The sequence below is a fragment of the Cyprinodon tularosa genome, unplaced genomic scaffold (genome assembly GCF_016077235.1).
Source record: "Cyprinodon tularosa strain WSP-4 unplaced genomic scaffold, ASM1607723v1 ctg90, whole genome shotgun sequence".
Lineage (NCBI taxonomy): Eukaryota > Metazoa > Chordata > Actinopteri > Cyprinodontiformes > Cyprinodontidae > Cyprinodon > Cyprinodon tularosa.
Window position 1 is genome coordinate 1,280,362 of NW_024039674.1, and position 26,558 is coordinate 1,306,919.

Here is a 26,558-nt window from a genome sequence, read left to right on the forward strand (position 1 = left end):
GGGTTCCCTTAGATAGAAACAATATTGATGACATGTAATGGTAAACTGAACTCAACTGCAATGTTTAATAACTGAGATCAGTTGGAGTTTGAATCTCTCCATATAACTGGATAATTTTTATTTTTTTGTGAACCTGAGTTTAGATACATTAAATTAAATGGAATTTTTGCTTTATAAACTGTTTTCCCAGCTGATAACCTTGTTTAATTACAGAACGAGTGACAGCTGGAACCTCTGAGCCTCACCTTCTGGTTCTTGTTGGTGACGATCACCTCTCCAGTGCGGTTTGTGGTGAGGCCGTGAACCGATGGGAAGCTTCGGCGAGGGGGAGGTGGGGGAGGAGACTTAGATGGTTTTTCTGTTTTGTATCTTGCTACATTGAGGTCCACTGCCCAATCAGAAAAATATCATTTAAAATATATTTATTTTTATCAAATGAATCATCCTTTGTACGCAAAAATGATACTGATATCTGGACAACTCACCGGACCCTCGATGTGAACCGCTGCCTTCCATGCTGTTGAGCTTCTGAGCAGCCAACTGCACCTTGCCAGGCTGCTGGTCCCCACTAGACGTGGTGGTGGTGGCTGTTGTCCCAGTGCTCCCTGCAGCTGAAGAAGTAGCTGTGGTGGAGGATATTGGGAGGGTAATCTGGGGTTTGGGAGGGACTGCCGGTTTATTTATGTGCTTGGCAGCAAAGTCCAGATCTGGAATGGCCTTCATCAGTTCAGCCTGGGTTTCCTCCAGCAGGCGATTGATATCCTGAGCGCTAAACTGGGTCAGACTGGCACGTTTCTCCTCCCAGTCACGCTCAGCTGCCTAAAAGATATACAGAAGCAGATAAATAAAAAACAGCATGAGACTACTGGCAAGATATATGGAGAGTGTTTTCCAATGCTGCCCCAACAAATGGAATAATAAACCATCTGCTTGTGTGATGAGGGTCTGAGTAACAGATTTAAGAGCTTTCAGATATAATGTTCTGTGTAAATGAATATCTACCATCTGGCATAAGAATAAGATGTAAATATCTTTCTGTTTACAGCAGACTGGTGAATGAATACGCCCACAATTATGTTTACCAGTCTGACTTCAGCAGAGACTGCTTTGTCTCCTGGTCTGCGACTTGGCAGCTCATCCAGGACTCGGGTTCTGAAGGCCATGGAAGACTGGATGTCCTGCTCAGGACCAGATGTGTCAGTTTCGCTAGCAGAGGAGGACAGGGGCATCCAGTTGGCCAGACCGGAGCTGGTGCTCAGGTCACTGAGGCTGAGAGGAGGACTGTTCAGGATGTCCAGATCAGAGCCTTGACTCATATCATCCAGTCTTTTCTGGGACTGACAGGAGAGGTCTTCAGGGGTCTTCCAAACGCCTTCAGAGACCTGTCTGCACAAACAGAAAGGACACAAAGAAGAAAAATAACAGACATAAAAATCATACATAAGTTACTATTATACATATATGGTTGGGTTAAGCAGCATGAAATAGCACCTAAAAGTAGTAGGATTTTGTGTTCCTATTTAAAACCTTTTCTTATGTACAAAAAAGCAAGCAGTTTTAAGCTAAATTTAAATAATAAATTCAGATGTTGTCTCTTTGCATAGCATGATTGTGAAGTAAAAGCCAATTCATATTTAGTTTTAGCATCTTGAAAACAAACAAAAAAAGATTCAATTCTCTTCAACCTCCATTAGACAATATTTGTCGAAAACCTTGTTTAATGGAGTTAAAGCTGAAAGTTTTCTGACTCACGTTCACCATCTTTCATCCAGGAAGCCAAACTATGTATTTATACTAGGAGAGCAGCCATTCAGACACAGACATTTTTCTAAGCAAATATATTTCTAGAGGGGCTATTGACATTTTCACCAGATGTCGGTAACAATCCAGGCAATCCACACATACAAAGAAATCAAACCATAGATGTTCAGAAATTAATTTTGTTTAAAAAAACATTTTTCTCACTAAATAATAATATTTAGTGAGAAAAATGGAGGTTTGTTCAATACTTATATCACCTGCTGTGTGAATCTGCATTGATCTAAACCGTTTTGGAGGGCGACAGTGGCGTTGGATGTAGGAGTTTGCCCTGAAATTAAAGGATTGACGGTTCAAACCCCAGCTCTGACTTTCAGTGTTGTTGTGTCTTTGGGCAAGACACTTCACCTGCATTGTCTACTGATGGTGGTCAGAGGGCCCGGTGGCGGCAGTTTATGGCAGCCCAGCTTCTGTCAGTGAGCCCCAGGGCAGCTGTGGCTACAATGTAGGTTGCCACCTTGACTGAATGGGTGAATGAATGTAGTGTAAAGTGCTTTGGTCAAGTCTCCTGACTTGAATAAACGCGCTATATAAGTACATGTCATTTACCATTTTACTGTAACTTTGGCTGTATGTTTAGGGTCAGTGTCCTGCTGTAATATCAACAGCCCAGCCTTTCTTTTTTTATTTAGCACCATCCATTCTCCCATCAATTCCAAGCAGTTTCCTGTTCCTTCTGCAGAACAACTCTTGGATCAAGCATTTCTAATGAGGTCATTAAATTTATATTCTTTGTTGCGCAATTTAAATTTGCTAATACATGAGTTTTTCAAAATGTTAATATATATAGTTAAAAGCTTGCTTTTAATTTTGTTTCATCTGCTGAATAAAAACCCTTTAACCCACAAATATGCTGATGAGGGGGTTGATATGCAGAGCCTTAATAGCATGCTCTGATGAAATAATTGTCTGATGTAAATTGCGGCTAGATATTGGTTAAAATCTCAACAATCGTTTTATTAGTGGTACCAATGCAGAGAAGGAGAGAGTGCGGCTTCATCCTGTTATTAAATCGACTCATCCGATCTAACTTACAAGTTTCAGACATTATGGTGTTGCTGCCACATGGAGAGGGGGAGTTACAGTGTAAAACATTCAGAAATTAAAGTTGATGTTGCCAAAAATGTTATACTTGTTGATCTTCAGCTTTATATTTCTTCTAAATTATTGCTTAATGATATTAACTCTCCATAAAATTATGTCATTTATATTATTGCATCCTGATGTAATTTCAATGTTGTTTAATATTTCATCTAATATTACTTTGGTACATAAAGGTATTCATGGTTGACTTTGTGACAGAAACCAGCCAGGATTTTATGGCAGCACAACAAGCCTACGTTACCATCCCTTCTTCACAATACTAAACAGCTGGAATGTTTAGAATTGGTTCAGGAGCCCTAAGAAGTAAGAGCAACAAAATACTTAAGCATATGAGGTACATTTTTACTATGGTTTCACATTTTACATCAATTCAGATTTATAATCATGGCTACAAAAAAAAATCTAACATTCAGATATGTGTCATGAGAGTCAAACTGGTTGATCTTTAGATACACTTAAGGGGCTTTGTTTGATACCTGCATACCTGCGAAGGTTGCTGAGAGCATCAGTCATGGTGTTGCAACATTTCAGTAGAGCTTCCAGACGTTGAGGCTCCTCTTTTAGGAACTTAACCGCTTCCACCTCCACCCTCAGCACCACGCGCATCTTACTCTGTAAGCTCGGGAACTGGTCTGTAGGAGAGCGAGAAGAAGCGATAACTGAGGAGAGAAGATTCGGTATAAAAGCATGAATACAGAGAATGGTTTGAACAAAATATGTCATCATTATTCAATACTTTAAATTGATGGGTCTCAGCAAAACAAAGAGCCTGCTAGATGCGGCGTAACTGAGTAATATAAAACAGTCTGCTCTTAGTCACATTCAAATGATCAGAGATGGAGAACCACAGGGTTTTATGCTTGGACCACTTTTTAAACTTTTTTTTAAAAAAAGCCCCCTAAAAAGACTGAGTGCTCAATTATGGCTTTTTTTTTCTGTAATGGGATTGAACAGGTCGGTTTAAGCTGTGAAGAATAAATTGGAATAATAATAAAAAAGTTAAAATTTTCATGATCTTGCCCTTAGTGGACTTTTTGAGTTTTCATTTACATTTTTATGTCATTCTGTTTTCTTGGTAATTGTTTCTTTTCCAATTATGTCTCATAGTAGTTGTTTTCTAGTTTTATTTAAGCAGTGTTGTGTTTTTTGAGTTACTCTCTGTTTTCCCCTTGTGCCTGTCTCCTTTCCCCAAGCTCCTATCCACACCTGCACCATATCAGCTGATTACCCTAGAGTTGTTCTGTCTCCCATATATACTCTCTCTGTGTTTATTTTTTATTTTTTTTTATATTTAGTTCCTGGATTTTGCCTCTGTAGCCTTTGGAACTGTTATTAAATCAGCAAAGCTCATCCCTGCTGCCTCTTCTCTGCATTTGGGTCCTTACTAACTTCCACTAAACCTGACAAGAATTCTATCAAACATCTCAATTTCAGCTCTGATCTTCCAAAGGTTTATAAACACATAATTAATCCAATGGACCTCTTAAACAAAATATTTATTTAATATCTTCTCAAAAAAATCTAAGCCATCATCTAGAAACCCCCAAACACCCAGAAACAAGCATTCATACAATTCTGTTTTTATAGGTATTTACTAAATTTTGTTGGTACAACCGGGAAACTATTCAGATTAAATCAAATTCCTTACCTAAGTATATTATGATGAACAGAGTGAAAGAGTGAGCAGATGGTACAGTAAACAAAGAAAGCCTTGCTTACAGAAATAGCTCAAAGTATGGTTCTACTTTACAAATGTGAAGCAGTATTTGCGCTGCAAATTGCAAGGATATTGCTAGGAAACTGGAGAGAATAATATTCTGTGCCATCAACAACTTATATTATTGATGGAATTGATGGAATTAAGCTTGTTTTTAGTGCTTGATCCTGTTTCCCTCCCTGACAGCTTTTACTCTGATTACCTGTATGTGCTCTCAAGCTGGTTTACAGTTACTTATTTTAACATGGACGTTATTTATGGATCAGTTATTCTATGTTCCTTTTATATGTCTGATTCTGGCTCAAGGCTGCTCCAGCTGAGCCTGGTTCTGCTGGAGGTTTCCTCCTATTAAACGGGATTTTTTTTTTCTCTCCACTGTCGCAGCATGCATGCTTAGTATGCGAGATTGCCCCCAAATGAATGACATAATGCAAACAGACCTTCTGTTGGCATTTGCTCTTCCAGGAGGAAAAAATCCTGCAAAGTCAATTAGTTGATTCAATAATCTGGGTTTTCTTTAGGCAAAATAAATATGAATAATTTTTTGTGTCTAATTTGACTGAATTGTTTTTACACTGCATGAGATGACATGTGTTGTGAATTGGCACAATATAAATCAACGGAAATTAATTAAATAGACCAGGTTTACATTTTTGCTGTTTAAAACAATATTGTACCATGTACATATTTACATTCATGAGAAACAAAAGAAGAGACAAAGATGGTTGAAGCACAATAAAGACTATGTTCAATGCTAAACAAAACTTAAACTTGAGCGCAGTTGGGATGACAGAGGACCCATCAGTAAAGTGAAAGAACCCAAGAGTATATTTTTCTAACAAGATTCTGCACTGGTGAGAATTAACAGATTAACAGCTGTGGACGAACTTCAGAATACCTCATTAATACTCAGAGTCAAACACAGGTCAAGGCAGCAGGAGGAGAGGCCAAAATGGAAATTATATGAACAGCAATTAAAGGGTAAGTAGACTCATGAATATGAATGATTCTTACTTTGCATAACAGTTTTTAATGGACAGCACTGACCACATCTAAACTATAACCTTCAACTAAAAGTCACATATGTTAACATTTCTATTAATTAGATTTTTAATACTCATTTATTAAAATCATATGATTTTTTTCTTTTATAAGCAAATAAGAAGAATTAGTTTCCCTTGTTAAGGTATAAACACGCCTATAACTTTTTCAGACTTTGTCATGTTTTGACTGCAAACTTTAATCAGTTTGTTATGCTATAAGAAAGACCACCGTGTTACTATCAGGTTAAAAGAAAAAAAAAATGTATGATTTTAAAGTCTTCTACAAATAAAATGCTAGAGAGTAAATCTCAGTTTAATTGATGAAACCATGTCTAACCTTCCACTTTCAGAAGCAGCCTAATTAGTAAGCCAAGTCCACCTGGGTGAAAATTAATCTCCAGATAAATTAAAAAGGTGAGAAGAAAATAGAAAAAAAAAACATGCCAAAAAAGCCAAAGTCCAATTTGGAACATTTTGCAAATGTTGGAAACATGGTGTGATATCACTCTAACACGGCACATCAACCTAAACACAACATCCACACCATGAAACACGCACGATAAATAGATGTTATCTTCAGCAAACCCAGAAAATCCTTGTTAAAAGCTGTAAAACACTTTTGATGTGTTGGGTAATTCAAATCAGGATACCAACCCTAAACATAGAAAAAGATATGATTTTATTCCCAAGCACATTCATTAATCAAATAGTCCCATTAATAACCAGACCTAAAATCCTTTATATAGCTGGGGCAAAAGGTAAAAGTTTAACTTCATACATGCTCTCCACCTAATCTAGTCGAATCTAATCTGACTAGGCTTGAGATATTTCCACTGTAAAATATCATTTTCTAGATATGCAAAGCTGGTAGAGACACAACCTAAGACCACTGACTATTAGTATTTTCCTGTATGTCAGTTTGGCAGATATGAAGGATTGCTTCAATACACCAATATGATATATTTTTCTCTGCACCACTCCTGAGGCCAAACACTCCAATAGCATGAAGCTACCACCCCATATTTCAAAGCCAGGATTGTTATTTTTTCTCAGGCTTCTATTCCTTACAATGCAGTAATGACCACTACTGTATGCATGTGCAAACTCTGGCTTTTCATATTGCTATTAGAGTCATTGCTCATTTCTTTTGCACTTCTTTCTCACTTGCATGCCTGTGAGCGTACAGCACATGTTTAACTGTAGAAAACAACACACTCATACTTCCTTCAGATAGCATATTCACTAAGCAGCTCTGTGTTAATATTAACATTCACAATAAATATAATATAATGGATGGCCATTTGTGCATCTTCTAGGTTTGGTAATAAATGTTTAATCAGATGAATGAGGCACCTATAGGCATCTGGGAATTGCACAAAAGTGTAAACCGACTTTTTGAGAAGCAGTTCTCCAATATCCTGTCTGATTTTTCAAACAAGAAAATGAATGGAAGGTGGACAAGTCCTTACATAATCATGTGTGCTTTCTAAAACCAGTTAACTGCAGTCATCTTGTTGTATTTTTTTGTTTCTATTGAATGAAAATCCATTTTAAGACAGGTTTTAATCAGATACGACACTTAGTAAGAAAGAGGGATACTTGTCCACTGTGCAGCGAATCTGAACTTCAGGCTGTAGTGGTGATCTACTAATGATTTACCGTGCTGTATGATAAAAAACAAAAACCTAGCACCTACTTTTGAGGTCAGTAAGAGTCTCTCCCAACATCCTCAGCTCTTTGCTCTTCTGCTCCACATCCTGCTCTGTCACCAGGCCGTGGTTAACGGATGAGTTCCTCTGCAGCTCCTCCACTGATTTCTCCAGGTCGCTGTTTAAAAACAAACCCAACACCCTCAGGGAAAAAATGTGATTCAGTGTTTGAGATGACACCTCGACAGCATACAACTTTCTAGCATGAATTTCTAATCACACCGCTATAAAGTTATTTTGCAGCTGAGTTGCTAAATGTTCAACCATGACTACGGACAACTGGATTAACAGAGAAAAGAAGCTAATTAGAAGACACCGTACTCTCCAGAGTCTACATGATCATTGAGACGTACAAGGCAAAGAAAACAAACACACCTTCAAAAAAAATAAAGTAAACTCTGTACACCACATGACAAAAAAAGGCCATAAATGGCCGGATCTGCATTCCTACAGCACAGATAATCTTTGTCATCTTAAAAAAGAAACTTTCCTACTTCAAATTTCAATTTAGAAGTTCTGGCACGCTGAAACATGTTTCTCCACTTCTTCCTTCCATCAAATTTTCACCCACTTAAAAAAACCTTAAGAGTAGTGTTTGGAATAATACAAATTATGAAATCTTAAGTGGTGTGAATACTGTTGCAAAAAGTATAAAAAATAGATTGAACACTGGCTAATTAAATATACAACATAAATATTATGAAAAGATCATTTTAAATAAGACATTGCAAAAGTCTTTCTGGATTAACTATTCTCTACGAACTGGTGTCCATTGATCGGGCTCTGAACTCACTGCAGTTGCTGGATGAGGAGTTCTTCCTGGTTCAGGTACTTCAGCCTCTCCTCCTCCACTAAGAGGCGCTGTCTCTGCAGTGGGTCCTCTTGGGGCCGCATGGCGTCCAGCATCATCAGGCTCAGTTCAGACTCCGTTTGACGCAGTAGAGACAGAACTGAGTCCTGGTTCTCCAGCTGACAAACCAATGTTTTGTTATTTGTAAGTAAAACACACTTAAAGAAAAGAAATTAAAAAGTGGATTATACATATTTCTAGTTTATGTAAAAAAAATCATTAGGTTTGAAATATTAAGAGCATTTGGCTAAGAAGTTTCCCTTATGTTGCACCATGGGCCTGATCGCCAAAGATTCCGAAAAAAGAGTAGCTAAATTTTTTTTTTTTTACAAACTAAATGATTTTATTCCTAAAGTTTTGCAGTTTTGACATACTCTCAAGAAGTTGCAACAAAAAAGCATTCCCAATATGCAGGAGCTACTTTCTGTCCACATTTACCTGCATGTTGCGTAGCTGCGACAGCTGCTTGCGCAGGGCGTTGGTGTTCTGCTGCAGTCCTTGAAGGTGTTGCTGCATCTGCATACGGGACACGGCCACCGGCTGGTTGGCTCCTGAACACGGAGGTGGCATCAGGGCCAGAGGAGCAGACGGAGTAAGAGCTGCCCCAGGTAAATAAAAATTTAGGATAGTCAGCACTCCATCAACTTTTAGTCTTTGGTTCTTTCTGAGGAAAATTTCAGAGCTCATAGAAATGGTCCCTCAGTAAAGGTTTGGGCAAAAAAAAAAACGACCTCTGATTCGTTCGATTGTTAAAAATGGGTATTTAATTTACTGAAAGCAGAATTTAGTGGTTTAAGTATTTAAAAGGGACAACATCTATCAGCTCTGAAGAACAGGAGGGGACCCTACTGTAGACTGTACAATAAACAAGATGGGAAGGCTTCAGGGACAAATATGTCAATAATGAAAAACATTTTTCAAGTGTCTCATTATAAATCATCCCAAGACAAGCAAAATACAAAAGACTTTTCCAATAGGAAAATCCTCTGAAATGACAATGACAGCAGAGCTCCCACAGTAATTACTGTGCCGGGTTACATAAATCATGCAAAAGAGGAACATGGAAAGGAACTTGAGTTGCATTTAATCTGAACATATAAAACAAAGAAAAGCTTTAAATCAAGGTAGGATGACATTCTCTAACTGACCAAAGAATGTATGATAAAAGCTTTAACAAGGAAGGAAGGAAGGAAGGAAGGAAGGAAGGAAGGAAGGAAGGAAGGAAGGAAGGAAGGAAGGAAGGAAGGAAGGAAGGAAGGAAGGAAGGAAGGAAGGAAGGAAGGAAGGAAGGAAGGAAGGAAGGAAGGAAGGAAGGAAGGAAGGAAGGAAGGAAGGAACCTGTTGAATTAAACTTCTGAAAGCGTATAGAACTGTTGATTAAATATTCATTATGCACAGCAAATTTTCTATTTTTACTAGTTTAGTATCAGCTTAAACCAAAACAATTACAGTCATATAAAAAGTTTGGGCACCCCTATTTATCTTAATTATTTTTATTTCTAAATATTTGAGTGTTTGCAACAGCTTTCAGTTTGATATATCTAAGAACTAATGGACACAGTAATATTTCAGTATTAAATTGAGGTTTGCTGGACTAACAGAAAATGTGCATTAAAAAAAATAATTTTTATTGATTTGAATACCCCTAATTACTTTTCACTGACTTACTGAAACACAAAATTGGTTTGGTAACTGCATTAAGATTTGAACTTCATAGCCAGGTGAATCCAATCATGAGAAAATGTATTTAAGGTGGCCAGTTGCAAGTTGATTTGTTTGAATCTCCTCTGAAGATTCATCATGTGCACATTGAAAAACCTCCATTAAAATCCTTGGACACAGCTTTCCGAACAGCCAGCTTTTTTATCAGTGACCTCTTATGGTTCACCCTACTTTTAGAAAGTGTCACTGACTGTTTGGACAACTGTCAAATCTGCTGTGTTCCCTTTTGTGGTGTAAGCCATAGCAATTTTTGGGTGAAATTTTTCTTACATTCAATTTTATGTCTGAGAAACAGAATTTTGAATTTGGGTTAAAAAAAAAAAAACTCTTATCCCTGGGGAAGGATTGTGAGTTTTAATTATTAAGTTGATAAATGATGTACTACTTTACAGAGATGCACCTTCAATTGCAATGTAACAAACCAACTATTTATGTTATATTTCTCTAACTGTGACTGGCTGGATGTGCTCTCCTCATCCTCTGACATGGGAGTTGGCTCAGAGCGGGGCCGCCTTTTACAGCTGCTTTTTGTATCTCTGCTTCTCTCTCCTTGAACTCCAGTCAGCCTCGGCAGATGACCGCTCACACTCAGCCTGGTTCTGCTGGAGGTTTCTTCCTGTTAAAAGGGAGTTTTTTCTCTCCACTGTCGCTACAAGCATGCTTACTGTGAGGGATTGCATTCAATGCAATCAACTGGTTTTCCTTAGATAGAAAACTTTGAATCAATTTGACTGTATGATCTGGTGAACTATAAAATGCCTTGAGATGACGTGTTGTGAATTGGTGCTATAGAAATAAACTGAATTAAATTGCATTGAATTAACAATGAAATCTATAGATAGTCATATCTACCAACGTACGAAACTCAACACAAAAATTGCACACAAAAAAAAATCACAAAAAAGCTAAGTTAATGCAACTCAATGAAATCTACTATTAACACACAAAAACAACAGAGAACTGAAGGAGAACAATTGTCAGAGAGGCAGGTTATTCAAGACAACACAGGGAACATATGTAGACCATTTAAATGGAACTCCAGGAAGAGAATAATGATATGGGATTTAGGTTGGGGCAGACAGGAGAACATTTTTTAGACACTCGAGGAAAACAAACTGTAGCTACCTTTCTTTTTTTTAGTTTGTCCAGCTAAAACAAAATGAGTAGCGGTTACAAAAAAACCCAGCAGTACAAAAAAAGCAACAAAAAAAACAAAACACAGCCATTAAAATCAATCACATATGAACTAAGTTTATAATAATGAAACAGCAGGTGGTATAAAAGGAAAAGAAAGCTCATTTGTGTGGCCAGCAGGAGGCAGCAGTGATGAGCAAGGAAAGTTTGATGAGGTGCAGCAGGGGTGAAAACTTACGGTCATTTCCTGAACAGTCACTGGCCGACTCAAGCTTCTCTCTGCAAGACAGAAATGTCCAAGTATTTAACTTCACATTAGGACAATGGCCATTTCAAAGGTGTAATTTCTTTTATCTGTTATTTGTTCTGCAATATATGGTTATAAAAAGTAAGCAAAAAGCAGAATATTTAACGCCTTTATATTTTAACACCTAATGCCCCAATAGAAATATGTGGTTTATCTTGCCAAAAAAAAAACCTGGATTTTTCCTCTTGCTTAATCCAAAGGAGAAACAAAAAAGCAACAACTTGATGAATTTGTGATATATAAATCAACTGAACTCCATTAAGTTGAGATTAATTGAGTTAAATATTTCACACCCAACTATCTAGAAATTACCATTCAGTGTTAGTTAGTGTTCTGAAGTTGTCAGACAGTCGGGCAAATGAATCAGAAAATCATGTCATTAGGATCACTTTCCGTCTCAAGCATTCAAAATGCTGAAGAAAGTGAAACATTTGTATTGAGCAGCCTGATATTACATATGATGGATTGTATTTACCAACCAAAGCTCTTCATTTATGACTGCATTACATGTATTAGCTAAACAAATAAAAGCAGAAAAAAATGAATTCATTGCCTGCATTACAATTACTATTTAGAATTTTTTAAGAAAATAGAAAGTGGATTAATGTATAATGTATTTATTGATAGTGTGGAGCAGGTCTACTTTGAGTGTAGGACACATGTGGATGGTGACTTTTGAACGTGTGCCACTGGTGTAATCTAGTGGACTATTAAATATGATCTACATATGGTGGATATCAGTTAGGTTACAAAATAAGACTTAAAATTTTACAAATCATAAATATCTGATTTATTAGGGATGGTTTTCTGATGAAAAAAGTCCATGAAAAGTGCATGAATCCATCAAAGCATAATTCGCAAGCTGCTTGAACAAAGCTTGTAAAGTTCAGTTTAGACAACTGGACGTCAAGTTTTCTAGTACTTCTTTCACTGCCTGGAACACCCATTTAAACGTGGGAACGATCAGCTTTTAGGGGCAGTGGGAGCAGCTCCCTGACGCATGTCTACTCAAGTTAAACGACTCCGCAAGTCACCGGTGTTAAAATCACCTCGGCTTTGATCTGCATGCTGCGAGAACACCAGACCCAGGTTGACCCGCTAAATTACGTGACACCATTAATTCCAACATAAGGACGTCACACAGCGAGCCAGCCGCTTCTGATCTAACAAGCAGAAACAGCTCTGTTAACATTCGATAAACATGACTCAGCACTGGAAAGAGGGATTCGGATAGATAAAAGAGCAAAACAATAAATAACACTGGCTACGCTCTGGCGTCCTTACTTGTTGCGCTCCATCATTTACTTCCCTGATTTCTGTCGCACTGTCAACATCATCAATGCCCACCTTTTGTTCGACCTAATTGTTACACCTACAGTATATTAATCTCAGTGCTCCCCACCAATTGTTAGAACTGAAGAAGCCTCTAGGATGAGAGGCAAACTTCTTCTGGAGAACTTCACATCCAGTTGCCTAAACTGAACTTTTCAAGCTTGAGCATGACCTGGATGACTATCATACAAGGTTTATGTAAACACACAAGCTTACTCTTTTGCTTATCTGTGTTTAACTTACGGACTTTCTGCTTCTGGCGCTCTGGTTAGAACTCTCTGCAGCAGCCCCGTCAGACTTGCAATCTGCTTTTCCATCGCCTCCATTCGCTCCCTGGATTAAAACCAAAAATACCAAGATACTGTGATTAACAGACCTTTAGGGAATATTTTATACAGGGCTAGAAACAAAATGATTCAATAAGGTAAAACTTCTAAATCAAATCTATCACAAACTCACTGTAGAAAAAAATGTCATAAAATTAAATATTTGTAGTTTGTTTTTAACTAATGATTGTTAAACTTATACCATAAACAAGTATTTATATATATATATATATATATATATATATATATATATATATATATATATATATATATATATATATATATATATATATATATATATATATATATATATATATTTATATTATACTATATATATATGTGTGTGTGTGTGTGTGTGTCTAGAGAGAGATCTTTTATTAATACTTCATTATTAATATATCAATAGTAGAGTAATATGCTATATATTTTTATATTATTATCACCCTAAACTATTCAATAAGAACAAAAGGATTTAATACACTCAAACTTTTCACATTAACCCGATGCATTTGTCAAATAGAAATGTTGCCTCAGCTTGGTCGTCTTAAGTAGTTTTTAAACGTGTAAAAACAAAAGTAACAAAAAAAAAAAATAGGAATAAATAGATTAGGGTTAATATTCAACTTCAGATTTATTTTCATTGGATATTTCACAAGTTCAAGGCAATAAAAAGCAGATTTCAATTAGCCATAAGAGCTTGAAATAGTAATATGGTGATATATACAGATATTTGATGAGCAGTGCATAAAACTACTATTACTATATATACAATAGTGCAAAATACTGATTCCAGAAAATATGCTGTGTATAAAGGAGCCCCAAAAAAACCCCCTCTTGGCAGCAGGAATCTTTCACTAACAGAAAATTCAGCCCAAGTGATAAACTGGCTAGCTTCCCCAACACAACACCTACATCAATTTCCTGTATCACACCCTGAAACACTGGTTAGGATGCTCTGGATTGAGTCCTGGTATAGCTCACCAGCGCCATGTATCTATCCAGAGCTTCTTATCTGTAAACATGGTGACATATACTGTATGCTAAAGGATATTATCTAAGATGAAGGGAAAATAACTGAATTTTTGCAAGGGGATGACAAGATGACATGAAACTTAGTCTAGTTTCTGTTTTTGAAATGAACCTGCAGCATAAATTCTGCTTCTTCAGGCAGGTGACAAATATTTAAAGTAGAGAAAAAGATGTCCTGACTGTCCTATTTGGGGGAAGGGTGTAGCTTTACAGGCTGCAGCCACGTTGAAATGCATACTGTATGATCCACTGTCTTGTTGGTTCTAGTGAGGCAGGAATCATGTAGTTATTATCTATGAAAAACAGGTTTTAAATGGGTTTGAATAAAATATCCTGCATCAATAAAAACAGCTTCGGGTTGTGTTATCTACTGTTTACTCTTGTAAAGCTTCTGCAGTCTAAATGGAAACCTGTATCGCCTCAATACAAGCAGTAAAAACATCAACCGGGTGTTTTCGTAACCTCAATTCTGCAAAAAGGATATTATTTGAGTGTTTATTAATAAAGAAAAAGAGATGTTTACCTGTTGATTATCAGGATACTTAACACGATTTTTATAGCTGATTGTAGATAGTGCTGTAAAATATGTCACATAAATCATATCATGTAAATAACTTCAGCTGTCCTGCAGAATCTTCACAGTATATAGTTTTTTATCTGTTGACAGTGAGCAGTCAGGGTTTTATCAGCTTTATATTTCTATGAAAAATGTCAAATCAGTTCAATTTTAAATTCTATTAAGCATTTTGCTTGTTAACATGAATGGCAAAATGGTGAAATTTTATGGTAATAATTAACTTAATAACAAGGTCGTGATACAATAAAGGCAACTTTGCACAGTTTAAAATGAGTCAGCCTGTCTGAGCTATGACTCAGGATACGATGGCTGTTGGTTCTCTACTGATCTTCAAGGATTTATTTATTTATTTATTTTTTTTTAGAAACAGTACTCAGAACTGCCAGAAACATAGGATATTCTGAGAGCAGCTGTGGTGTGGACAGCAAACCCTTGTTTCTTTCTACAAAATGAAAATTTAGGACAGCTCACAACAAGGGAAAAGAAGGTCTAAGTGGGTACTAGCAAGATGTAGCTAATAAAAGATGCCATGTTTTTTTAGTGAAGTCAAGCAGCATGAACAGATCTATCTCAACCAACTATTGTAAACCATGTTAGCATGGGGCGACGTGAGACTCACCAAAAGCAACTTTAAATACAAAGGTGTCGACATTGTCTAACAGGTAATTCAATATCTATGTCCTTTAATGTATAACTGTCCTAAACCAAAGCAGCATTTATTGAACTCTGCACCCTTTTTTACTTATCAAATCTCATGCCTATCAGACAAAAAACATACGAAAATCTGTCAAAAAAAAAGTTATTTGAAAGGGTATGAATCTGAATGAAAAAAACTTTAGTTAAATGATTCCCTTTTGACTTTTCAGTGGAAATTTAATAGACCTACTACTAAGGTGTTAAACACATCACAGCCAGCAGGGTAATGTAGTGACATGGTAATCTAGTGGCTTTACAATTAAGCGTTAATACTCGTGCTTCAAAAGGAATCACTACACATGCATGTCTAAACGGCACCTGATATCACAGAAGCCTCATTATAGGAAAAATATCAAGACAAATCAAACAAAGAAGTAGATTCATTCAAATATTGTATAAACGGTTATGCTTGGCATTTCCTATATTGGTGATTCTATTTGACTGATTCCATAGACAGGAAACATCTTTGTTGTGTCACCTGCTGTTCAATGAGAACGTTTAAAAAGACACTGTTTAAATGCAAAAACTGTAGTGACTTTAAAGATAAAACTATTCAGCCACTTTGACTCATTTGAACGAAGCCTTATTATGACTTAAAATTTAGTTGAAATGCCATTTTACCCTGAAGAGGGTTTTGCTACACATGCAATGCTTATGACCATGGGGTGCTAGCTATGGTCAGCTATTTGTTTCCTAAAATGCCAGAAAATTACCGTTGATGTTGTTGTATTGTTATGAAATCTGAAAGTAATTCATAATTGACTAAATGTGCACTTGTTTCCAATGTTCAATTAATGATCACTCACAGTGCTTTGTGAAAATATTCTGCTCCCTTGAACTTTTCAACCGTTTGCCACATTTCAGGCATCAAACATAAAAATATGATATCGTAATTCTTTGTGAAGAATAAAAAAAATCTGGTACACAATCATGATGTGGAATGAGTTTTTTTAGATGTTTAAACTTTTTAACACATAAAAAACAGAAGAGTGGGGCATGGAAAATGTATCAGACTCTTTACTTTCAACAAACTCTCTCTAGAAGTTCAGTGATGATCTCTGAGTTATCTAATGTTGACCAAAATGACTGATGATGATAAAAATAATCCACCTGTGTATGATCAAGTGTTGGTATAAATGCACCTGATCTTTGATATTCTCAGGAGTCTGTTTTAACTGCAGCATCATAAAGAATCGAGGAACACATGAGGCAGGTTTGAGATAGTGATGTGGAGAAGTTTAAAGCTGGATTTGGATGCAAAAAAAGATATTCCAGGTTTTAAACACCCCAAAGAGCACTGTGCAAGTGATAGTATTGAATTGGAAAGAGTATCAGACCACTGCAAATCTACGAAGACCCGGCAGTCCCTCTAAATTTTCAGCTAAAAAAAGGAGAAGATTGATCAGAGATGCAGCCAAGAGCCCCTTGATCACTCCGGATGTACTGCAGAGATCTACAGCTGAGGTGGGAGAGTCTGTTCATGGGACAACTATCAGTCTGCACAAATCTGGCCTTAAGAAAGAAAGCCATTTCTTGAAGATGTTCATAAAAAGTGTTGTTTAAAGTTTGCTGCAAGCCACCTGGGAAAAACAGCAAACATGTTGAAGAAGGTGCTATGGTCAGATGAAACCAAATTCTAACTTTTGGCAACAATGTACGTTTGGCCGGTGTAAAACTGAAATTGATGGGTCCTAAATACAGGACCATTCTGGAAGGAAACCTGTGGCATTCTGCAAAAGACCTGAGACTGGGACGGAGATTTATCTTCGAACAAGACTATGATCCAAAACAGAGAGCAAAACCAACAATGTAATGGTTCACAAATAAACATATCCAGGTATTAGAATGGCCAAGTCAAAGTCCAGACCTGAGTCTAATCGACAATCTGTGGAAAGAGACGAAAAATTCGATGCAATCCAACCTCACTGAGCTCGAGCTGTTTGGCAAGAAAAAATTTCAGCCTCTGCATGTGCAAAACTGGTAGCCATACTGTACCTCAAGTGATTTTCTGCTGTAATCGAAGCAAAAGTTGGCACTACAGTATTAACTCAAAGGGGCTGCAGAATTGTTTCACACCCAATTTTTCAGTTTTCATTTGTTTATAAGTTTTGGATATCCAATATTTTTTTTCCACTGCATGATTGTGCGCCACTTGTTGTTGGTTCTTCACAGAGAATTACAATTTTATGTCTTTATGTCTGAACCCTGAAATGAGGCAAAGCATGGAAAAGCTCAAATGGGCTGAATATGTTTGCAAGGCACTGTAAGACCTTCAATAAAATGGATGCATTTACATTTCCTGCAGCCAGACAAAGTGACAGTTTATCAGCAAGCAGCTGGGCAGTTTTCAGCTTGAGCAGGTTAGCAGACACTGCCTAGATGGGCCCATTACATTCCAGATTAGGCAGAGAACATTGTTACAACTTAAGTTTATAAGTAATTAATCTGTTCTATAATCTCTAAAGTAACTAACACACCAGTGTCAATTTGGGACATGAAATTAAGGCAGAGAGACAGGAAAAAGTGTGTTAGCAGTGAAAAAGAGAAGAAGAAGGAGGAAGAGGTAGATAGTGATGGACAGAATGAAAAGAAGGTTTGCAAGATTTGCAATAAGTATTTCCATAGACTTATATCAGTCTCTTGAGATCCGAGTCCAACCCTTGGACTCGGATCTCAAGATTCTTGTTTAGTAAACTTTAATAAATTGAATTTAAAGACTCAACAAGATTTTATTTCTGGCATCAACAAATACATACAGCACACACATAGTTGTAATTGTTAAATTTAAAACACAATTTTATACATCAACTAAATTGATTATATAAAGATGATGGCTCCAATTGTGTCTCTTGTTCAATCTGGTTAAAGGCTTCTACAAAAGGAATATTCCAACTATTATTTGTGTAGAACATATCAGGTAGTTGATCATAAAGTCAAATGTTTTTATTGACAATATCAAGGCCACATTAAATATTGTCCGGATCCAGATCTTCGGCTTCTTTTTTTGCTTTATTCTTTTGTTAATTCTTTAGCATCTCAACCAGTTGTGCTGTGGTCACCGGGCTTAGTCAGAGAAAAGATATTCTATCTCTACACCTCAATATGAACAAAACTATTTTGCTAAATTAGAAAAGAAATTCTTAAATAGGCCAAATGTTAAATGTTCAATATCATTTGACTAAATTATATCTTTATAGATTCTATTCAGTGGCAACAGCCTGCTAACCTTGAGCTGCAAGCTGGATTGTCGCGATTTCTGAGTTTTCAGTCTCACACTGTAGAACTCAACTGAGTTCCACATATATCAATCTGGCTACTGCCAGGTTAATCAATCTTTGGGAATTGGGTTGGATTGGGACTTAATCAGGAAACTAGGATGGTCACACCTGCTGGTCTGCTGTCAAATTGTAAAAAATGCTGGAGCCCTTTTGAAATTGAGTGACATCTTCCTAAACTTCCTAATCTAAATAAATGAAAATTATACTGACTGCACAGTAACTTAATTGAACATAGGCTTAGACTCAACTTTATTATCTCCTCCAGGGAAATTCTGGTTCCAGTTGCTTATATAGAGTACAATGAGTTAAAGCAAGATGCCATTAAAGATAAAAATACGAGAGACAATATAAAAAGAGTGTATATAATACAAAAGAGAAAAAAAAAGAAAAGGTGTAATGTCCTTGAATATGTTTCCCTTTGACATACAAATATCTGCACAGTAGAGAGGTGAGGGAAGACTACATAGTAGTTGACTTGGGATATTGCATTTGTACTGCAGAAATGTATTGAAAATATAAATAAGTGAAAATTATACAGTAATTTATTTGTATTATGTGTTACGGCATGTGTTATTGCACAGTGAGAGAGAAAAATATTGCACATGAGTGACAATAGATAATGTTTTGCATAAGATGTCCAAGAAGGGGGGTTCTGACCCTTGTCCCTCTTCCTATCAACTAGTCCTTCCCATGTCAGTTTTACAAACTTACATTCTCACCTAAAAAGTAGTTTGTTTTTTGTTTCAGAAAGCTTACTATATTACCATATTAGTTTTTACTTCCAGTTTTTTGCCACAGTCATGTCACGTTGGGTGGAAATTGGTTGAGAACCCAAATGCAGAGATAAGTAGGCATTTGGTAGACTTGTACATTTAATGCAATTTAGATGGCAACAGAAACACAAATCCAGGAATAAGAATAATAATCTAGAAATGGGAACCAGGAGACGCCGGTGAGAAACACATATGAGGATCGAAGGAAACCAGCACAGAGGAAGTTTACGGGAAGAGTATATATGGGAGACTGAAGAAAGATTGGAGTAATCAGCTCATAGGGTGCAGGTGTGAATGGGAGCAACTAGAAACTAGGGGAAAGGAGACTGGCACAAGAGGGCAAGAGAGAGCAACACAAAAAACACAACACCTCTTATATATAACTATCAAATGACTCCAAAAACACAAACAGAAAATAAATGAATTACTGAAAAGCACAGAATGACATAAATAAAAATGTTAATTCAAACTCAAAAAGAAACCTAAACAGAACCAAAAATTCCACAAAGGGCAGGAACAGCTCACCCTTTGAAAAGTAAACTTGCAAATGTTGGGACTGTCTCTGTTTCTAAACCTCTCCACAGCCAAATCAAAGCAACATATTTCAATGTTTATTATTTAGCATAATCCAACAGCATTTTTTTTTTTATCAATTTCAGGTAAGATTGTAAAAGCAGCAAAAATATTCATCCAAAAAATCCATTACTCTTCAGATTAAACCATCTCACTATGAATCAGAGGGAAAAGAGCTTAACAGTGACAAAAGGACCTACCAAACACAGAAATAATATGGAAACAGTTGATAAAGTATAAACCAAGCAACAAAACATTATCGAGATGTTCAGGGATATGTGTATAGCTCATAAGTAAACACTATGAATGCAGGAAATATTTTCTCTGTATGTGATATGAATCTGAACAGGCTCCATATCAGCCTACCTACCTGGTCTCTGTCTCATTCCCAATAAGTGGTGAACCGAAGCCTCCGGCGCCTCCTCCTCCATCTCCTCCTCCGATCAGACAGAGTTGTTCTGCTGTCAAGCCCAATCCTGGCCCCTGGCCCCGGGCTTTGGGGCTGTCCCCAAACACAGAGGAAGTAACAGAATCCCTTCTCAAACTCTGCCTCCCAGGAGAGCCCCGAGTTGACATAGTTGCCCCGTAGGAATCCCTCATATCAGGTATCTTCTGGGGGGAAGAGGGTGGTGGAACCCTCAGTCCCATTGCCAACATGGAAGCTGTGTAGGCGTCACTGTAGAGGGGCCCTCCAGGCCTGTAGAGAACACCACTTTCCATTAACTCTCCCTGTAATGCTGCAGCAGTGTAGGAGGTGAGTGACCGAACTGATCCAGGACCTGGTCCTCCTCCGCGGCGGTATAGAGAGGCGTAAGGGTCGGCTCGAGCTGGCAGAGGAGAATGAGGACCTCCTGCAAGGCTAAGACGGCTTGTGTCTGGGCCTAGAGCATATGGGTCTGCGTAAATACCACCTCCATCTCCTCGTAGCAGCACCATACTCCTGGAACCTCCCACCTCATCGTCAGGCTTCACATCTCTACGCTCCAGGATGGCACTGGAGGAGGTGCAGAAGGCTGACTGGGTGTGGTGGGGCTGGTGAAGCTGGGGCTGCTGAAGGGGGGAGGAGTGGTGGGACTGGGAGTGTGGGTGAGGTAGGGAGTGGGTATGGTGGGGCGGGCCAGCATAAGAAGAAGGCCTCCCAGAGCTGTAGAGCAGTCGGGCTCGAGACGGCGATCCTTGAGGAGGCGAAGCAGAGGAGGAAGAATGCTGGGAAGACATGGCAGGGTTGCCAAGGCGACGGTTTGATGGAGATTCCTGGGGAGCATGCACCATTTCCCTCTGGAAGAAAATTGAAAAACAGATGTACTAATAGTTAGGTCTCTTAATATACTGGACCGTAATACAAGAAATTTGATACAGAGGTACGTAAACCCCAGCAGCTGATAAAACATATGACATCACAAGACAGTAACTTATTAGTAATTTTTTTGACCTCCGTTATATTCAAAGTCCTTAACTCAGATTAAAAATCATTATGTATATTTTCTTTTCTTATATAAAAAATATAAAAAGATTAGATTTTTATTTTCTTATGACGCCAAAGAAATGCTGTTGATCTAAGTTTGCTGTTGGTCAACAGCCAGTCTTTCACAAAAATAAATAAAAATAAAAGGAATTGCAAAAGAAGTTGATTATTCAAACAGACTTAAAATAAAAAATAAAAATAGGAAATTCAGTGGAAGGAAAAAAGTTTGAGAGAAAAAAAGTGTACAAGCAATCTGAATTGGCCTATTCAAGAGTTGGGGAGAAATCCACAATGTATTGACCATGGCTGTAGTCAACTCTTCACAATACAGACACATCCAGGACAACATTTATCATATTTATTGTGTTAGTGATGAACCAGAAACAACATTATAAACGTCTTTCATAAGCTAGGACGAGAGAATAATTTAATGTAAATGTATTTTGGGTAGAATTATATTATTTAATGCCAATATGAATTTTAAACACATTCCCAGTATTACAATATAGATTACAGTCTTTGTTTACAGTGTTGTCAATTGAGGATTTGGGAAAAGGAACCTGAAAAAAGTAATCCCTGCAGTCTCAGATTTTAGCATCTGATTAATAAAAAAGAGAATGCTGCACGTACTGTAGACCATGTAGGACGCACAACAGCTCAGCTTGGACATGAGTAACAAAAAAATCCTAATAGGATGATAAAAAAAAAAAAAAAAGAATTATCTGCAATTTCTACAAGGGTTTATCCAAAGTTAGATGTTTTGGCCATAGTGTTCAGCCCTTAGCCGAGCTTAGGGCTTAGAAAAAAACGGCATAAGTTGCAGCCCAAAGCCTTGTTTTCAGATAGAAGTAAAGTTTCTGTTTACATTTTATTTGGAAATCTATGTTCATAAGTCTAAAGAACAAGGAGAGCCACAGAATCTATGTGGCCTGAAGTTAAGTGAAAAGTTTTCTATAATCAGTGATTATTCTTCAATGGATTTTATCCTGCGTTAATTCAGAGAAGCCTTCTGAGAGGCATTTAAAGAGTCTTTCATGGTGTCCTCAGATGCCAAGCCTGATGGAGAGAATTTAATTTTCCAGCAGTATGTTTCACCTTCACAGATGAGAAGTAGGCTACCAATAAGTACGACTGTTTCATTGGCCATAAAACTGGTAATACCTGGGCTCCAGAGAGAACCAATTGTAATGTGTAGAGCAGAGATTCCCAAACTTTTCTGCTTCTGACCCACAGAAAAGTAAAATATAAAACCTATGGAACTATTAGTTTTTTAAAACATAAATTCCTCATTGGTGTCATAGTAAAAAACAACAACATAAACAACCAATGTATTTGGTTTTGTGTGTTTATAATTGATGTCTTAGCGTTAAACATATAAATATGCTTTACCGTTATAATTTGTAGTGTTTCGCTTTATTTGTGAATCTCAAGAACAATGCTTTTGTTTATCTGTTTATCCGTGATTTTCCCAAATGGAATCCTGACCCCACACTTTTGGAATTGCTGATCGTTAACCCCCGGTTGGTGTCATTTGGTACCAGGCCACACAAAAAGAATACATAATTTCCATTATTTCCAACTGATTGATTGAATGATGAATGTTGCTCTGAATTGTGTTTTATTTTGAAATATTACTAGATTATCTCTATTACAGTACATCCATCTAGTGGCCACGACACCATAACTCACAAGATAAATGGCCTGTACTTCTATAGTGCTGTTCGAGTTAGGAGATTTGACCAAAGTTCCTTACTTTGGATTTAGCCATTCTCGCACAGATGATGGCAAGCTACATTGAAGCCACAGCTGCCCTGACTGAAGCCACTGACCACCATCAGAAGGAATCAGGCTGGAACCAATGACCCTTTGGTTGCAGGGAAAACTGTTGGATCCAATGCCACTGTCACCACATGATACCTCCCGCTTTAAAACCCCTCCATCTTGTTGTAGCAAAGCAAGCTCAGGGCTCCCACTGCTTTGCTGCTATTGTGAGTAGACAGTAGGCTGTTTTCATCCTCTTTCATCCATTGTGGGGTCTTCTTTTAAAGACATGTATAATGTTACCATAGCAGCCAAAGAGAACTACAGCTACAGACAGGTTCATGAAAATATTGTCTGACATTAAACCGGTTTATGGGCCCCCAAACTTTTTTGGGGCCACTGGTCTAGAAGACGATGGCATTGAAACAAAAAGTGCAGATGAGCAAAAAGTCACTATTAAAGGCTTCCTGAACACCTCAGCAGAGCTGCAGACTGATCACCTCTGTATCACTCTTCACTGATGCAGTAATTCATGCTAAAGTAGCCCAAAGTAAGCAATGGGTGCTTAAACTAAGCAAGCCTAGCTACATTTGTAGTAGTTTTATTAAATATTCAAATTTTCATTAAAAAAAATCAATAGTTGGGTTTCTATTAGCCAGAAGCCAAACAGAATCAAAAAATCCACAGATGTTTAGACAATGTGAGATGAAAAATGTAAGGATTTCACTTTTTTGAAATTGGATCACTAAATTTAATCAATTAATATCTAATTTAACTAATTAAGAAAATCCATATGATGCTTCCTTTTGTTTTTATTATTTTATTATTGACAGAGAAACTAAATAATTTAATCATTTGTAATATAATCAGATATAGATCATATTCATTTTACATTATTTCAAGACTTGGAGCAGATTTATAAATGTCTACAAGGCATACAAAGTAAACTAATTATATTCTCAGTCTGGGAAATGTCAGCTTTGCAGCTCAGTCTGTAGTTAATCAATGTTGTTATGATGTGTAACAGCAGCTGGGGGGAAAAACATGAGGTATCAAAAATAATAGCTCTGTTTATTTCTACATATACTTGTAACCAGTTCACCTAACTTGTTCAACCCAAGAAATAAATAAAAAAATCTGCAATAATCATTACTGTTACCATAGTTTGTAGGAAAACTGAATTTACTGAAATATTCTTAGTAGCTAAATTTCTTCTGGAAAGAAGTGCCCCTTCAATGCATTCAGATAATAACTCACTGACTGAAGATATAGAAAAACTCTCTTGATATCAGCCTAACATGTCAGAGAGGGAGGAAGCAAAGCTGAGCATGTCTGAAAGCAGCGGAGGGTGAACAGACTAGAGTAATGAATGAGGCAAGAAAACATGAAAAAAGGACAACGCTGTAATTGCTTATGACGCACAAGGCTATCTCCAGGAGACGGTGCAAATTGAAACGCCAATATTGCCACATAATAACCCTGAGAACTCCTGCAACAACACCCTGAGGACAGCCTCACAGCAGACATCTTCTACCTTGTAACTTAGCAACAGCTTCCCTCCTTAACTACACAGAGGACATGCCGACATCTTATTATCACCCTGTGATCCCTAAACTTTCTCCAGTGGTGTCGTTTTAAGCTGGCCGCTCTCCCTTTGAGCAAAATCTGCCAATCAATCTCCTTCCCAACCATCTTCTGCCCTCCAGGCACAGGCTCAGATTGGCCTCAGCAGTCCTGGTCATGCTTTTGTGCTCTGCAATCAGGGAATAATCTTGGCTATACTGGCAGGAGTTCAATAACTACCCCCCCAACTCCACACTGCGCACACACACCCCAGTCCTCACCTTGACAACAGGAGCAGCAGCCAATGTACTTCACACACATAAAACTGGAGGTAAGCCTGCCTGTTCGATAAGGCTGTAAAACGCTCTGAAGATTTCAGAGTAAAGCTGAAGGCGGCGGCGGATCCCATGGGAACAGCTGACCTCCAGAACATTAGCGGGACGCTGCAGTCCAGCCTCAGCGGCAGGCAGAAAAGCAATCAGACATCGGAGCAGGCAAACAAAAAAAAAAACAACTCTGAACTGTTGGGCTGCAAAAGAATCAGCAAACACTTTCTCCCTGAAGCTGATTCATTTAAACTGTTTAACATGCAGATTTTTTTTTTTTTACTGAATAAGCATGGCATATGTTTGCCTCAACACAACACAATTTATCTGTTTAAAACCCATTTTTTCCTGCAAGAATGAGATGATGTGATGGAAAGATATTAAACATTTATTTAATCACCACTTTGCAGTGATTGAATTTACACCAGTTTAACCTAAAAATATGAAAGATAAACAAGTGCAAGCTATGTTTTTGTTTTCTTGTAATGTTATTATGCCATCTTATTCATAATATGGCATAGAAACTGAATTCAGAGAACTGAGCATCAGGTAAATGAAAGCAGAGGATATTAAATGGATAGTTATGGAGGTTTCAATACTTTTAAAACTGAATCAGACTGGGTGGTGACTGGATGATCCAACAGCAGCTTTTCTAGAATGTAAAAAGTTGTAATACATTGTAATAAACAAGGACTAAGGTGAAGTTGGGCATCCAGCATTTGTAAACTTCTAAAGTTAAAAATATTTGAAAGGAATTCATCACTTTATACAGTATATTAACATTTCAGGTTGTAGGAATGCGAAGATCTTAGTCCCTGCGGTCAGATAAGTCAATCTTCTAGTGCGTCATCGTGGAACAGCTTCCTGCTTTATAGTCTGCTGGCATCTGGCCGAGTCAGCGGCGAAGATGTGACAGACGGGAACTGGTCCAGGAAAATAAGGTCATGTGATTCACAACTTCAACTCTGATGTATTATGTAACGGCAAACAGTATTTGTAAACACTGACACAGGGATGAGGAAAGGAGAGCATTTTGTGCCATCCCCATCGCAGTTTAGCACCCAAAAAACACCCAAAGTAATTTCTCTGTGGATATTACCCTGTTAGCTGAGTTATTTATGTTGATTCCAAAGTGTGAGCAGACCTCTTTAAAATCTTAAATCTTTTCATAATTTGGTTGACTGAACACTTACTCTCAGGTCTCCGTTAGCGATGTGGGGGTTATGGTGTCCGGGGTAAGTGCCGTAGATGGGCTCTTTGCAGTAAATCTTAATTACACAGCGGTCCTGAACATCCCGAGGGTCCTCCAGCTCATAAAAGACGTTACGAGTCTCATCTTTGATTAGCAGAGCTGTGCTGGGGGACCTGCAGATCAATGATTGTGGGGAAATAAAAAATCAATGATAAAGAGCCCCATGAAAGACAATTTCAGCACCATTTAGCTAATACTGTACA

At 37.5% G+C, this 26,558-nt stretch overlaps 1 protein-coding gene across 4 annotated transcripts in view; it reads right to left on the reverse strand.

Moving 5' to 3' along the window:
- LOC119775962 (SRC kinase signaling inhibitor 1-like) overlaps window positions 1–26,558 on the reverse strand; it is a 141,795-nt gene that overhangs the window by 6,979 nt on the left and 108,258 nt on the right. For 3 of the 4 annotated variants that reach the window (XM_038274135.1, XM_038274136.1, XM_038274137.1), the window contains exons 6-17: window positions 26,297–26,468; window positions 20,359–21,266; window positions 12,980–13,069; window positions 11,336–11,376; window positions 11,089–11,112; window positions 8,680–8,840; window positions 8,185–8,360; window positions 7,379–7,509; window positions 3,407–3,554; window positions 1,083–1,386; window positions 486–819; window positions 246–388 (exon numbers count right to left, since the gene is read on the reverse strand). In XM_038274135.1, coding sequence (XP_038130063.1) covers window positions 246–388; window positions 486–819; window positions 1,083–1,386; window positions 3,407–3,554; window positions 7,379–7,509; window positions 8,185–8,360; window positions 8,680–8,840; window positions 11,089–11,112; window positions 11,336–11,376; window positions 12,980–13,069; window positions 20,359–21,266; window positions 26,297–26,468 — 2,632 coding nt within the window. Of the gene's footprint in view, window positions 1–245; window positions 389–485; window positions 820–1,082; window positions 1,387–3,406; window positions 3,555–7,378; window positions 7,534–8,184; window positions 8,361–8,679; window positions 8,841–11,088; window positions 11,113–11,335; window positions 11,377–12,979; window positions 13,070–20,358; window positions 21,267–26,296; window positions 26,469–26,558 lie in introns of all 4 variants that reach the window. The other variant, XM_038274134.1, reaches the window with a different exon arrangement.